Genomic DNA, 13,442 nt, shown 5'->3' on the forward strand with positions numbered 1-13,442 from the left:
GACAATAGATAAGACTAGTCTGCTGTGCAAACCCTTCACTCGAGTTAAGGGTCTGAATGTGCAGCCTACTAATGCCTTTTGTACTGAAAGCCCTCTCGCTGAATTGAAACAGCAAGTTGTGTATGGGCTAGTATTTGTGTGTAGACACACTTGTTGATCAAAGACTAAGATAAGACTATGCAGAGCTGCCAACCTTGTGCAAGCAAAAAAAGGAATCATTATGGCCAAAAAAAGGAATTTCCAACAAAAAAAAGGAATGTGTTAAAACTAACCTTAAAACCACACGCGACAAACATCCAATGCAAAAAGTATGTATGCAGTGAACAATTTAAAAAAAATTAATCTCTAGGCCTAGTCTGGGCTAAGTAACCGAGTGTTACAAATTGGACCCTTAGTCTTGGGCCTGTTTTGACAAAATCTACCAACTTTAATTAAGTCAGTAGCAGGGCTCGAATTAAGAATTGAGGGGCAAGGCCATTTTTAAAAGGGCACTTTCAGCTTGCCTTGGGGCAACCGGCAAAGTGGCCTTAAATGCCCCAAAATTTCAAGGGGCATCAATGCCATTCTAAAGGGCATGAATGCCACTTTTATTCTAGTCAAAAGGGCACCAAGGCAAATTTTTCAAAAAAAGACAAGTAGGACTTTAATTTTGTAGTGCAACCTACTCCGGCACTTCCTTATCAGAGTAAAGATCTGTCGAGAAAAAGTTCTTTCAGGGGCACCAAAATCAGTTCTGGTGAACATTTTTAAGGCTCCATTTTTCAGGGGCTACCTTTCCACTTTTAAAATACATTATTTTGTGTTGAGTTTCCTGACAAACTACCAAATTGTAGACTAAGAGAAATAAAAAAAAAGTTCACATCAATTTAGACTTCTCTTCCCAAGTAACATTGTTTTTGCCAAACAGTACCCTTTAAAAAAGTGTCATAAAATTGAAGTACATGTAACATTCCACAAATATAAACAAATTATTCATAAATCAATCTAATCTAAAATTCAAATAGATCTAGAAGTTGAAATCATTCCACAAAAGTCCCATCGTAGATCACTTCACGATGTAAACAGCTCAGCCTCAATCACACTGCACGCACACTCAATCATCCCCAGCAGTGACAGCACTATAGAGCAGACATCTAGGCCGCCAGAACCGGGGAAGAAATCTTCCCATTCCTGCTAAACTGAATGCTACAGTGCCGACTTTTTTAAAGAATTCAAAAAGCAGTAGGACATCTCTCTAGTATAAATCATGTGAAACTATCAATAAATGTTGAATATCACCCAGAATTAGTACTTCAGGGGACAATGAAGAGCTTTCCATGTCTTTTCAAAGACAAATTTATCGTATTTGTTTGATAGAGTTGATGAAAATTAACCAGACAGTACCATCATCCGAAGGGAATTTATGTTAATCAATTCAAGAAAATAGCCTCAAAATTTCATTTCTTTCTCACCACAATTAATTTAAAAGTATATGAAAAATATCTTTGGATGATTCCATCTTTAATATATATGGTGAGTATTTTTGTAAAATTTTGCAAATGGAATAATAATTTCCCTCAAACCTCCAAATCCCCCTTCATTATAAATGGACTCTTCTCTTACTACATTTGGGGAATTACCCTACCCAATTCATCGTACTCCTCGCTCTGAGCTAGCTGCAGAACGAACGTTGGCTCCACTCACCTGAAGAGTGTTGGCCCGTGCGTAAAGACAACGTATTAGCAGTAGCGTTAGATCTATCATTTGGCGGAAATCCGATTTTCGGATCGTTTTTTTGTACATAAAACATCACTTTATAGGAAAGAAATTACATGCAAATTTAAGATAAGATATATAAAATTCAGAAATATCGTACCTTAGACCGCAGTTACTGCTATTTCCTTTCAAATGATGATCAAAACATAATCATCCTCGATCATTTCGTTGGTCATCGTAAGTTGCCATCTTGGATGACGTCATCATCCTTACAGACGTATTTACCAGTCGCTATACATCGCGATTCGTGCCATGCGTGCCGCTCGCATGTTCAACTATAAACGTATATGTACGCGCACGCTATCAAATTATTAAAGTGCGTTGGAAAACCGGCCGGCGGGCGACTACGCACGCGCAAGTACCAGGCTCATCTCGGGCTGAACACGCACTACACATACATACAATTATGTACACACATTATCAAAATTGTCAAAAAACGTAATTTGAAAAGAAAAACCATAATGCCGTAATTTGAATGAAAAAACGTAATGATTACAGCAAAAACGTAATGGTTGGCAGCTCTGACTATGGCATCATCTTTGCAAGAACTAGTGTGTGGGAAACAATTCAGCAAGATAGAGGTGTAAGATGGTCCCATCTTAACTTACAATGGCAGTGACTTCTAGGCGTTTAAGTACTGTTGAGATGAGGTTGGTTTCCAGTCTGTCAAGATCTTGGGCCCAGGCAGCAAAGGCAGAGAGAAAGACTTGTTGAGTTGCATTGACTACACTGTCTGAGCTATCACCCAGAGCCTTCAGTAGCAGGTCTAGGCCCTAGGTAATTAAAGAGGTGACATTTTGAAGAAAAATATGATACAATACAGTTTTGTATTTTACAGAGTAATCATTACTCTGAAGCCTGAACCTGGGAATTTCATACCCCCAATTGTGTCATTATCAAACAATTAGTAGGAATCACTTAAAATTAGACTATTCCTCCAACAGTAGCATGAGAGCAAAGTATTGTTGCAACCACACTCCTTATCATATATGATTGTCACACTAGAATCTATACCACAAAATTAATACAAATTTTAAATTTCAATGATATGTATTTCTAAATCTGCAATCCATTTATTTCTCACTCCAGTTCCTTACTGAAAATGAAGCTCCCCATCTTTCCAAGAGCCACACAGACAAATATTGACAGCACACTAGCACCTGAAGCTTAAAGGGGGAGTGAACTGTGTGTGGTCTCTCATTAACTGTGATATAAATACATAGTCTTAAAAATATACGTTTTCAGATATCTACTAATACTACAGAGAATAAATCGACCTATAATCGTATTTGTATAGAGAAACTAAAATGTTTTGAGAGGAAAAGTGATTGTTTTGCTACTTGTTAACATAATTATTGCGGTATTTATGTATTGAGTAGTTGATTAACATGTTATCATTCAAGTGGGTCAATATTACTAGACTACACTAGCATTATGGGTTAGGAAACTGGCCATGTATGAGTAGTTGAGGACTCGAGATGGCGCTATTGGTTCATATCTGCTTTAATACCATCATTTCCCCATTTCAAGAATGTTGCTCTCACTCAAAAGTCATGGGTGACAGGGTCCTAAATATTTCAGCACAATGTTTGTTTTTTGTCTTAGGATCACCAACCTGATTGTATTTGTCTGTATCATCTATGAGAGAGAAGACAAGACCCAAGCTCTTGACGGCCGAACCTCTGATCTCCTCTGCTCTGTCTTCAAGCATCTGCTGTAGCATGGAGAGGACTAACGAGCTACAGATTTCTTTCTGCATTGGAGAGAGGAGAAAAAAACAGATAGAGAATGAGAGAGAGGGAGAGAGAAGGGGGCAGAGGGTGAGATAGAGGCAAAGGGGAGAGTGAGAGATAGAGCTAACAGAAGTTTCAATGCACTGATATTTTGTATCCTCACCTTCTCCGCCTTCACTGATAATGATCTTTAGGATATATAGCAATCTGGGCAATATAGCACAAGGGTTTGAAATAAAGCATAAAGATCAAAGAATAAAATTTTCTCAGTTTGTATCCTTTAGAAACAAAAAGTGCTTAATTGTTTTACCTCCACCAGTCACTAAATTTACACAGATTTATAGAGTTTAAAAAAATGGTATGGTCTATAATGACAATATCCTATGATGTGGTTCATCATGTTTTCTCAGCTTTCATCCTTTGATAACAAGAATATGTAGCTTTTGCGCCCCCCCCCCCATTATTTAATTCTTTTTATTTATACAAATCTACACAAATTTTCAAAATTTATGAAATGAATATAATACAAATAATGACAAATTCCTACAAGTATGATGCAATCTGTATATCACTTACTGGCAAGTAAGGGGATAGTGCTCCACATGACTCAGCCACAAGTAGTCTTCTTTCCAGGTACTTGTGTGTAATTTGTTCCCAACATTGCGGAAGTAGTTCTGACTCTGCCTTTGTTGGTCCTACATGTTTAGCGAATGCTACACAGCCACTTAGAATGATTTGTCTGGGGGGGGGGGGGAAAGAAGACAAAACTTAATTTCAATTCATACACCTGTAGTTTATTTTTCTAGTATCTATTTTTTTTTAAAGGTCAAGTCCACCTCAGAAAAATGTTGATTTCAATCAATAGAGAAAAATCAGACAAGCACAATGCTGAAAATTTCATCAAAATCGGATGTAAAATAAGAAAGTTATGACATTTCAAATTTTCGCTTATTTTTCACAAAATAGTTATATGAACGAGTCAGTTACATCCAAATGAGAGAGTTGATGATGTCACTCACTCACTATTTCTTTTGTTTTTTATTGTATGAATTATACTATATTTCAATTTTTACGAATTTGACAATTAGGACCTCTTTGCCTGAACCACAAGATGTTAAAATATTGGAATTCCACATGTTTAGGGAGGAATGAAACTTCATTTCACATGACAATGACGAGAAAATCAAAATATTTCATATTTCATATAATAAAATACAAAAGAAATAGTGAGTGAGTGATGTCATCAGTTCCCTCATTTGCATACCGACCGAGATGTGCATATAACTGTTTTGTGAAATGAAGTGAAACTTTAAAATGTCATAACTTTCTTATTATACATCCGATTTTGATGAAATTTTCAGCGTTATGCTTGTTGGATTTTTCTCTTTTTATTCAAATCAAGTTTATGTTGGGGTGGACTTGTCCTTTAAGTTCTATATTCTAATATTCTATTTGAATAAAAATCATTCCTGGCATCAAGATGTTCATGAGCTCTATCACTGAAGGAAAACATACCTTTGTGAAATTATGTTGTACCTTCAAATGATTACAATAACACTACCCTCAATATCTACATTTTCACAGGAAATATGCAAGAATTCAACCATAACTTGCTACATTGTCCATCATTTTATATACATATAGATATGATTTTCCTATTGCTCTTATTTATATATTTTTTCACAAAATACGGAACAAGTCTCCATTCTTGAAACACCTTTTTTGTAAGATTTTCACACTTTCAAACCTCTTCCTATCTAATCTCATTGACTTTAAATCAATTATTTGAATTTACCTTTGGTCTTCATCAGGTTTTTTGATGAGATTGAAAAGTAGATTTAATAGTTGGTCTCTTTCTTTGGCCTCGGGATGGGAGCTGGCAGTACACAAGATTAACGGTACAAGTTCCTATGGAAAGAAGGAAGTTTAAAGACACATTGAAACTGTGCAGTACAGATATGGGGCCCATTTCGTAAAGGCTGTTATAACAGTTCTAAGCTACTAAAATAATTTGATTTGATTGGTGGATTGTGAACTTGTTATGGATATTGCGTATTTGTTATCATAAGAAGTCTTTACGAAACGGGAATGATTAAGGACCGTAGTAGGATGACACTGGCCGGCTTCCGAAAGCTACATTGCATGAATGATTTCATGAAGTATTTCATGAATGAACGGAGTATGAAGTGCAAACCTTTTCCAGGGTAGTAAAGTACAGAAATCCAACTTCAGATCACTGCAACTTATGGCGGCCATGTATGGGGGGGGGGGGGCTTCCAAAGAAGATTAGAGCACTTTCCATGGGTTATGCAAAAAGCCAGGCGCAGTGCAGTGCTATGTCGATGCATACATCAATTAACTTTAATTAACATACCTCTCTCTTTGCAAGTAGTACATTAGGAATGATATGAGGCAAACATCTTGCAAGCATTTCCACGACCTCTTGACCCGATGACGCTATGTGGGAGACCTCTTCTAAGAGTCTCGTCTCTGTGGTTTCGACAGGATGAACAACTGTCCCTAGCAGAGCCCTCTGGAATGCTTCAGAAACGTTTCTATGACCAAAATACAAACGTTTGATGACGGGATGTATTTGATGTAAATATTTAATCAGCAGAATTAAATGGATTTTTTTTATTTAACCACGAGCTAGATAATTTCAAATATACATAATGATTTGACCAGTTGACTGCTAAATAATGTAATTCCTATGGGCTCTGTACCTATAGGGAAGACACTTTCAGAGGGTACATGTAGAATACTAGAATGTATTAATGGGGCCAATAACATGCACATGGATATCAAGAGCATTGCAGCAGTAATACTTTCTTTAAAATGGAATGCTGCTACCTTTAGCCTAGTATTAGTTAAACTTTCATGATCTTTTACAGTATTACAGTAATTTTTCGGAGCATTTCATTTCATGTCTATTTCGAACAATAAAATATGGATTTTTTTTTTTTTTTTCATTTTCATTAAACCTAATAGCAAAGTTGATTTAAGTGTACTTAACATGGGTAAAACACAAAAGATGCAGTTATGGGGTCATATGAGAGCATTAGTATGAATGCTCCATAGTACTTAAAACTTTATACGCTGGATAATATGGCCTATATTCTGAACTTGGGTGTAATATTAACTCTGGTCTAAAGTTGTGGTGTAACTATGGATAGCCAATTGTGACAAAATATTTCAAACAGTACAGGCTCAATTTATCAACTGATTTTACACTCAAATCATTCATAACTGTATAGGAATAATGACAAAAATCATTTTCTTCACCATTACAGCATCAGAAAAGGGTAGTCAACTACATAAAAAATACCATACGACGAAAACAGTATTTCGCAATTTTCGGCTTCTAACAATATCAGTTAGAACATGGCCTATGTTGAGCTGGACTTCAGAAAAAAAGCTAATGAAAATAATCTTCTACTTCTTACTTCCTCCTTGTCAAATAACCATCCACCATCTTCTCTTCTGTCTGACCTTCGACCTCTCTGAACTCCTCCTGACCCTCCCCACTCCTCTCGTCGCCGTTGACAACCCCATCAATCTCATCTACCCCGTCGACTTCATCCTCCTCCTCCTCTCTCCCATCCTCTTCCTCCTCGGGCTGTAAATCCCTTAATGCTTCCACCTGATTGGATGATGATGATGAAGGGGGCGTGTCTTCAGTCATCTCCTGGCCAATGGGCTCCCGTCTCTCTCCTCTGTGGTCAGGGTGTAGGGTGGGGTCTTTCATTGGCGATGTGATTGGACTCACCATGGGGGTGGACTGCTTAGGGGCTGTTAGAGATTGGATTTCTCTGTAAATATATAAATGTTCACAAAATATTGAAAGCATAGAGGTTGGAATATTCTGACTCTCTCCACTTGTGTCAACAAAGATCTTTACTCATTTCACCTGTCATTTTTATAAATACATGTACTGTAGATATATAAAATGAAATGCAGAAAATGGATATAATAAAAAGACCAGCCAACTCATAAAACATAATGAAAATTTAACATGTGGTCATTTATCATGATGTCGTTATAAAAAACCCTCTTCTTTTAAGATTAAATCAAGAAAATGTTTTCAAAGATAAGACAATGAGCCACCCTGCCCCTCAAAGAAAGCACAAATTTTTCAAAGAAGTGCAAAGCCTTATTCAACCCATAAATATATTCTTTACCAGACTGTAAACAAATAAATTACCTTTCCATTTTCTCCACAACCATATTGAGTTCAGCTTTCTCTTCTCTAAGCTGTGCAGCTTGCTTCTCAAGACTTTCCATTTCAGCTTCCTGAAATTATGATGATGGAGCGTTATTTATTATTCATGAACAATTTATCAGGATACTCTTACACTTTGGGGATTCTGTGCTTTTTTTTAAGGTTTGTTCAGTACAGGGTGAGGGGGGAGCAAGGGGACCATCCCTTCTATTTTTTTGTTAGTGGGAAAAAAAGACAAGAAACTTTGTATTACCAATTATATAAATTTTGAGAAAAAAAAACAGGTCATATTGAGATCCATTTTCCCCCCTCCCATATCAAAATACCCTACCAATGGTCCTGGTACCAGGACAATGCTTAGCAAAATACATGCAGCTCAGTACAAATGCAATAACATTAATAAATGTTGATTATTAAAGAGACTTTACTGGTTGCCTGGATACCGAAAAATGGTAAACCAATAAAATTCTTACAAAAGAGAGCATAACATTACTCTTATGGTCTGAATTCGTGTGAAAAAAAACTCACAACACTGTATATTCAGACTCAATATATCACAAATAAATTGCTTTGTTGTCATAACTATGACGATACTATATGCATGTAACTGCAGAGTTTTTTTTTTTTCAATTTTGAAGTTTACACTGCATATTTCATTTCACCATGTCTGAAAAACAAAAAATACTGCTGAGCTTCGTCTGCACTGAACAAGGCCTCATAAATGAACTGTTTATAGATTTCAACCCTTCTCACATAATGCTGCCTCTGTTGCTCAATGCTCATGTTAAGGTCCGCCTCCACCGCTTCCGGCTGCTCCTCGTCGATGCTATCCTCCCCACATCCTACATCCTTCATCTCTGGCTTGACGATCACATGACGACTGTAGTCTCGGTAGAGGTGGAGAAGATCAGGTGGATGGGGCGTGTTCAGACCAACATCATCCCAGTCATCAAAGTCCTTGGAAAATACAAGAATATTAATACTTCAACATGAAAATTTGGGACTATATCAAAATATATTCAAAGGTGAATGCTTCAGTGATCATGACGGTCTTCTATATATTTTTCCAAGAGATGAGATGACCTTGGCCTATAATCTAGGCAAAGGCTGTAGCTTTTGTATTTATCTAAATTACGAGTGTGATGCATTTATGTGAAACGGCAGCAATACGTCTGATAGGGAAGACTCCACACTAGATGTGAAGCAGCCATCGCCTATACACTCCAGTTTTGCATTAGTTCTTGTTTTTTGTCAACGAATGTCCGGTTGCAGTCTTAAGTAACAAAAAACCTGCAGTGAATCCTGGTTGAAAAGAAATTAACGCAAGACGGGAGTGTATAGGCAGTGGCTGCTTCACACCCACAGTACATAATCTGAATCAGACTTATTGCTGATGTTTCACACAAAGGCATCAGACTCATAAAGGCAAAGACAAAAGCTACGGCCTTTGCCTAGATTTTAGGCGAAGATGATCTATGCTTTTATTTTATAAATAATTCAGAGTATTTCAATTAGTATTGCTTGTTTCACAAATTTATGGACCTCATTGACAGGATGCAATTGGATATTCATTGTGGCTCAGTGGATAAGTCTTCGGACTTTGAACCACAAGGCCCGGGGTTCGAATCCCATCGCAGCACTAGCGTACTTTGGCAAAGCGTTTATCTACATTTGCCACTCTCAACCCAGGTGTAGTAAATGGGTACCCGTTAGGAAGGAATTCCTTGAATGCTCGATGCGCCCGATCAGGGTAGCCGTGCTAAAGCCGGGGTAATAGTATGCAGTGCTTAGAAACATTTGCATTAAGTGCTATATGAATGTTGCAAAATATTATTATTATTATTCACATTTCATTTTCTTTAGTTTTGAAGGGGGGGGGGTGGGCTGACCATACATAAAAAAATCACAATCAAATGGTACAATGTTTTGGTACAAGTTTATTTTAAAGAAGTGCCCCCTCCCCAAAGTGACCCCTATCCTGTCAAAATAAATAAAAGAAATAAACAACAAAAAATATGAATATTTGTATATAATATTAATATATCACCTCATCTATCTGGAAAAGAAATTGAAATTGCTCATGATCAATGAAGTATAGAAATAGAAAGTTATGGCTCAATGATCACAGAAAGGTTCAACAACATGCATTATTGCATTTTTTATTCACATTATTCATGCAAGACTGATTACAATTTGCAACTAGGTGGAGAACAAATGCTTTTCTCTTTCGTATGATATATATAGAGCGTGTCCCACAAAAAATGTTAATGGCACTCTAGATGGGTAAATTATTAAAATGACAACATTATATTGTTTATGTTTTTACACCCGTAAACTACAATTAATTTTTTTTTCAACTGGATGAAGTTGTATGTGACCGTCTAATAATCACAAAGATATGAGCATTTTTTTTAATTACACATCAGGAAACCTCTCTATTAGGAATAAGGATTTTCTTTTGTTCAGGACTTTGGGATGACATATTCATTTATCCCTTCTGATGAATAGATGAGATCAAGAAGAGAACATGAATTGAAAAAATATGTATTTTAATTCATTTTGTTGTAGTTATTTTTAGTAGGCCTATAATAAACCAATGAATCAATTTTCATATTTGATTAAAGATATCATGTTTGATTAAGGATATCATTCAAATTTTCTTAGACCTTCAATTAAAGAAATGGCCCGGAAAGTAGTAGGCCAAAAATCTACATATATAGAAAAAGAGTGAATGAAGGTGTGATTTGACTACATGTATGACCTTTATTCAAGCTTATAATGAAACTTGTATTGAGAGGTTTTCTGATAAGTTCTGAAAGAAGGCTCATATCTCTTTGTTTGATGGACCATATTGCATTGAATTTAAGCTGGTTGTATATAAAATACATGATAGTTTACAATTGTTAAATTATATACAATATGATTTGGTAATTTTCAATTCATACTAATTTAAAGTGCCATTAGCAAGCTGTATATAAATCATTGGCTTTAAGATAGCCAGGTTAGGAATTTCAATTTGCTCTACTTTACATTTTCCTGTAGTGTTGTTAATGTATAGTGTACAAATTATGTGCAGGGACACTGTATATGTATGAACATGTTCCAGTTGTTCACAGAGTCACACATATTTTTATGAGTAGTTTACTGATACAGCCCATTTGGTTCATGTTCCAGGTGGGTGTTTCATAAAGCTGTTCGTAAGTAAAGAGCGACTTTAAGAACGACTGGTGATCCTTTCTTGTGGTAAATGGTATATTCATTGGCGATGGTTTAGCGCATAAGAAAGGTTCACCAGTCGTTCTTAAAGTCGCTCTTATCTTACGAACAGCTTTATGAAACGGCCCCCTGTCATGGCACTTAAACCTATTGACAAAACACTAATGAAAAGCCACTCAGAGCCCTAAAGAGAATTGGAAATCTGATACACATGCAAATTTACATTGAGAAGTGACAGACTTGGAATACATAATGGATGCTAAGATTGCAAACATGCATGCTATTATGCTAAAGCTATTATGATAATACATGTATGCAACTATTACATTGGTATTAAGGGTGGTGTGCAAATACCCCCTATACATGTACATGTATATAAACTTAACTCCCTTCCCTCTCTCCCCCTCTTTCATCTTACATCCTCTGTCTCTCTCTCTCTCTCCCCACTTCATCCTCACCATTCATTTCAATTACCCTGCCGCACTCTCTCCACCCCTCGCCTTCACTCCTCAACTTTCCTCATTTATATTTCATTCCCCTCAATTGAATGCCTTCTCTCGCCTTCCCTCCCCTCTCTTTCCCTCCTCTATCATTCTCTTAAACGTGAACTTTACATGTACCCCTCCCCTATCCATTATTTCCTTCTCTCTTCCCTGTCCTCATCTGCACCACCACCATCATCATCATGATCATGATCATCACCATCATAATCATAATCATCATCATCATCATCATCATCATCATCACCATCATCATCACCATCATCATCATCATCATCATCACCATCATCATCATCATCTTCATCACCATCATCTTCATCATCATCGTAATCATTATCACCATCAACATAGTCATCACTACCATTAACCTTCCTCACTGTCCCAGCTATCCTCGTCATCATTATCATTATCATCATCGCCATCCTCATCATTATCATCATCACCACAATATTCAACATCATCATCATCCTCCTCATCATCATCAACAGCATCATCAATATCATCATCATCACCATCCACCTCCTCCTCATCATTTCCACATTTCTTACCTGATCTTCATTTTCATCTGCAAATGTGATGGATGTGAGTTTATAATTATTGTTCATGAGGTATTCATTCACTAGAAAGTTGACTGCTCTCCTTTCAAGAGGTTTGGTGGCTTCCTAAAAAAATAAACAAAGGAACCAAAGGAACAAAAAATGAGTTTGAATATTAGCCCAATGACCAATCAAATAAAAAAAAAAAAGATTATCATTACTATCTAAGATACAGCCATTTCATTTTAACAAAATGGTTTGAAAGAAAATGTAATTTCATTCACAATTTGGCATTCCACTGGGGTAAAAATACTACAGACAAAACAAATTTACACATTATCCAGAAGCAATTTCCTCATTATCATGTACTTTACACTATATACCGACATGAAAGAGGTCTGTATTGGGTTAAGGCTTGCCAATATACTATACACGAACATGCTCTACTCCATAGGGAGCAGTTCACACAGGTACGCCATTCAATGATTGCAACAGAACTAAAAACATTCAGAAATTTATGCACATCTACCAACTTATCTTTCTGTTGCTTTACAATTTTTAAAACACATAACATGGTTATAGTGTTTGGTCAACTACACATATGTGTAACATATATCAATGAAATCAAATGTTTTATTATTGTATCTTCTGCATTTTAAGTCGAATTCCATATCAAATTATCATGATACAGTATTGCTCGGAATAAAATAGACACCCTTCCGAAGGGTCACGCAACTGCCGCGAGACAGGCGTGAATAAAAAATTACCGCCAGCCGATTTCGCGCGTGAAATTCAGATATGTGTAACATGTATCAATGAAATCAAATGTTTTATTTTTGTATCTTCTGCATTTTAAGTCGAATTCCATATCAAATTATCATGATACAAACATGTAAGGGGGTGTTTTTCATCCATGAAAGTAAGTTGGCAAAGTGCCAAAAAGATTGAGAGCAACAAACATATTCTGATAGCAATTTACTCTGAAATTTGGTTACAGCATGCCATCATGGATTTAAAAATATATATTATAATTTTTCTATTATCTTATGAATTATGAATTTAGCAATAAATTTACATATATATACGTATCACTGTATTCATAAGATACCTGTACAGGTAAAAGATATTGTTTTCAACACGTACACGTACATGTATTACAACCTCAAATGATCATAAATGTACAGAAACCTTTCCATCCCCCCTCCCTTTTCTCTTGCTCTCTCACACCAGCTTTCTGACCGATCAAGATCATTGTTGCATGCCCAGTTTGTTTAAAACAATGATCAAGAACCAGTAAGTCTTATTCTTTCATATTTGTTATCCATTATACATGGATATGTATGTAAACCTTTATGAGACAGGGTCCAAATGTGAACATAGCCCAAATGACTTAAAAGATTTCATACCTCTGCTACAGCTCCCTCCATATCAGTATTGGAATGCACAGGTGATGGAATGTCACTCTCTGAAATATACATAAAAA

General features: G+C 36.2%; 1 protein-coding gene across 2 annotated transcripts in view; it reads right to left on the reverse strand.

Moving 5' to 3' along the window:
* Positions 1-13,442, reverse strand: part of LOC129253783 (RAB11-binding protein RELCH-like) — a 42,207-nt gene that overhangs the window by 17,969 nt on the left and 10,796 nt on the right. For both annotated transcript variants that reach the window (XM_064095422.1, XM_064095423.1), the window contains exons 3-12: positions 13,366-13,424; positions 11,972-12,085; positions 8,461-8,664; positions 7,690-7,778; positions 6,932-7,297; positions 5,863-6,043; positions 5,284-5,396; positions 4,065-4,227; positions 3,371-3,508; positions 2,364-2,528 (exon numbers count right to left, since the gene is read on the reverse strand). In XM_064095422.1, the coding sequence (XP_063951492.1) occupies positions 2,364-2,528; positions 3,371-3,508; positions 4,065-4,227; positions 5,284-5,396; positions 5,863-6,043; positions 6,932-7,297; positions 7,690-7,778; positions 8,461-8,664; positions 11,972-12,085; positions 13,366-13,424 (1,592 nt within the window). The remainder of the gene's footprint in view (positions 1-2,363; positions 2,529-3,370; positions 3,509-4,064; positions 4,228-5,283; positions 5,397-5,862; positions 6,044-6,931; positions 7,298-7,689; positions 7,779-8,460; positions 8,665-11,971; positions 12,086-13,365; positions 13,425-13,442) is intronic.

Source organism: Lytechinus pictus, chromosome 2 (genome assembly GCF_037042905.1).
Source record: "Lytechinus pictus isolate F3 Inbred chromosome 2, Lp3.0, whole genome shotgun sequence".
Taxonomy (NCBI): Eukaryota; Metazoa; Echinodermata; class Echinoidea; order Temnopleuroida; family Toxopneustidae; genus Lytechinus; species Lytechinus pictus.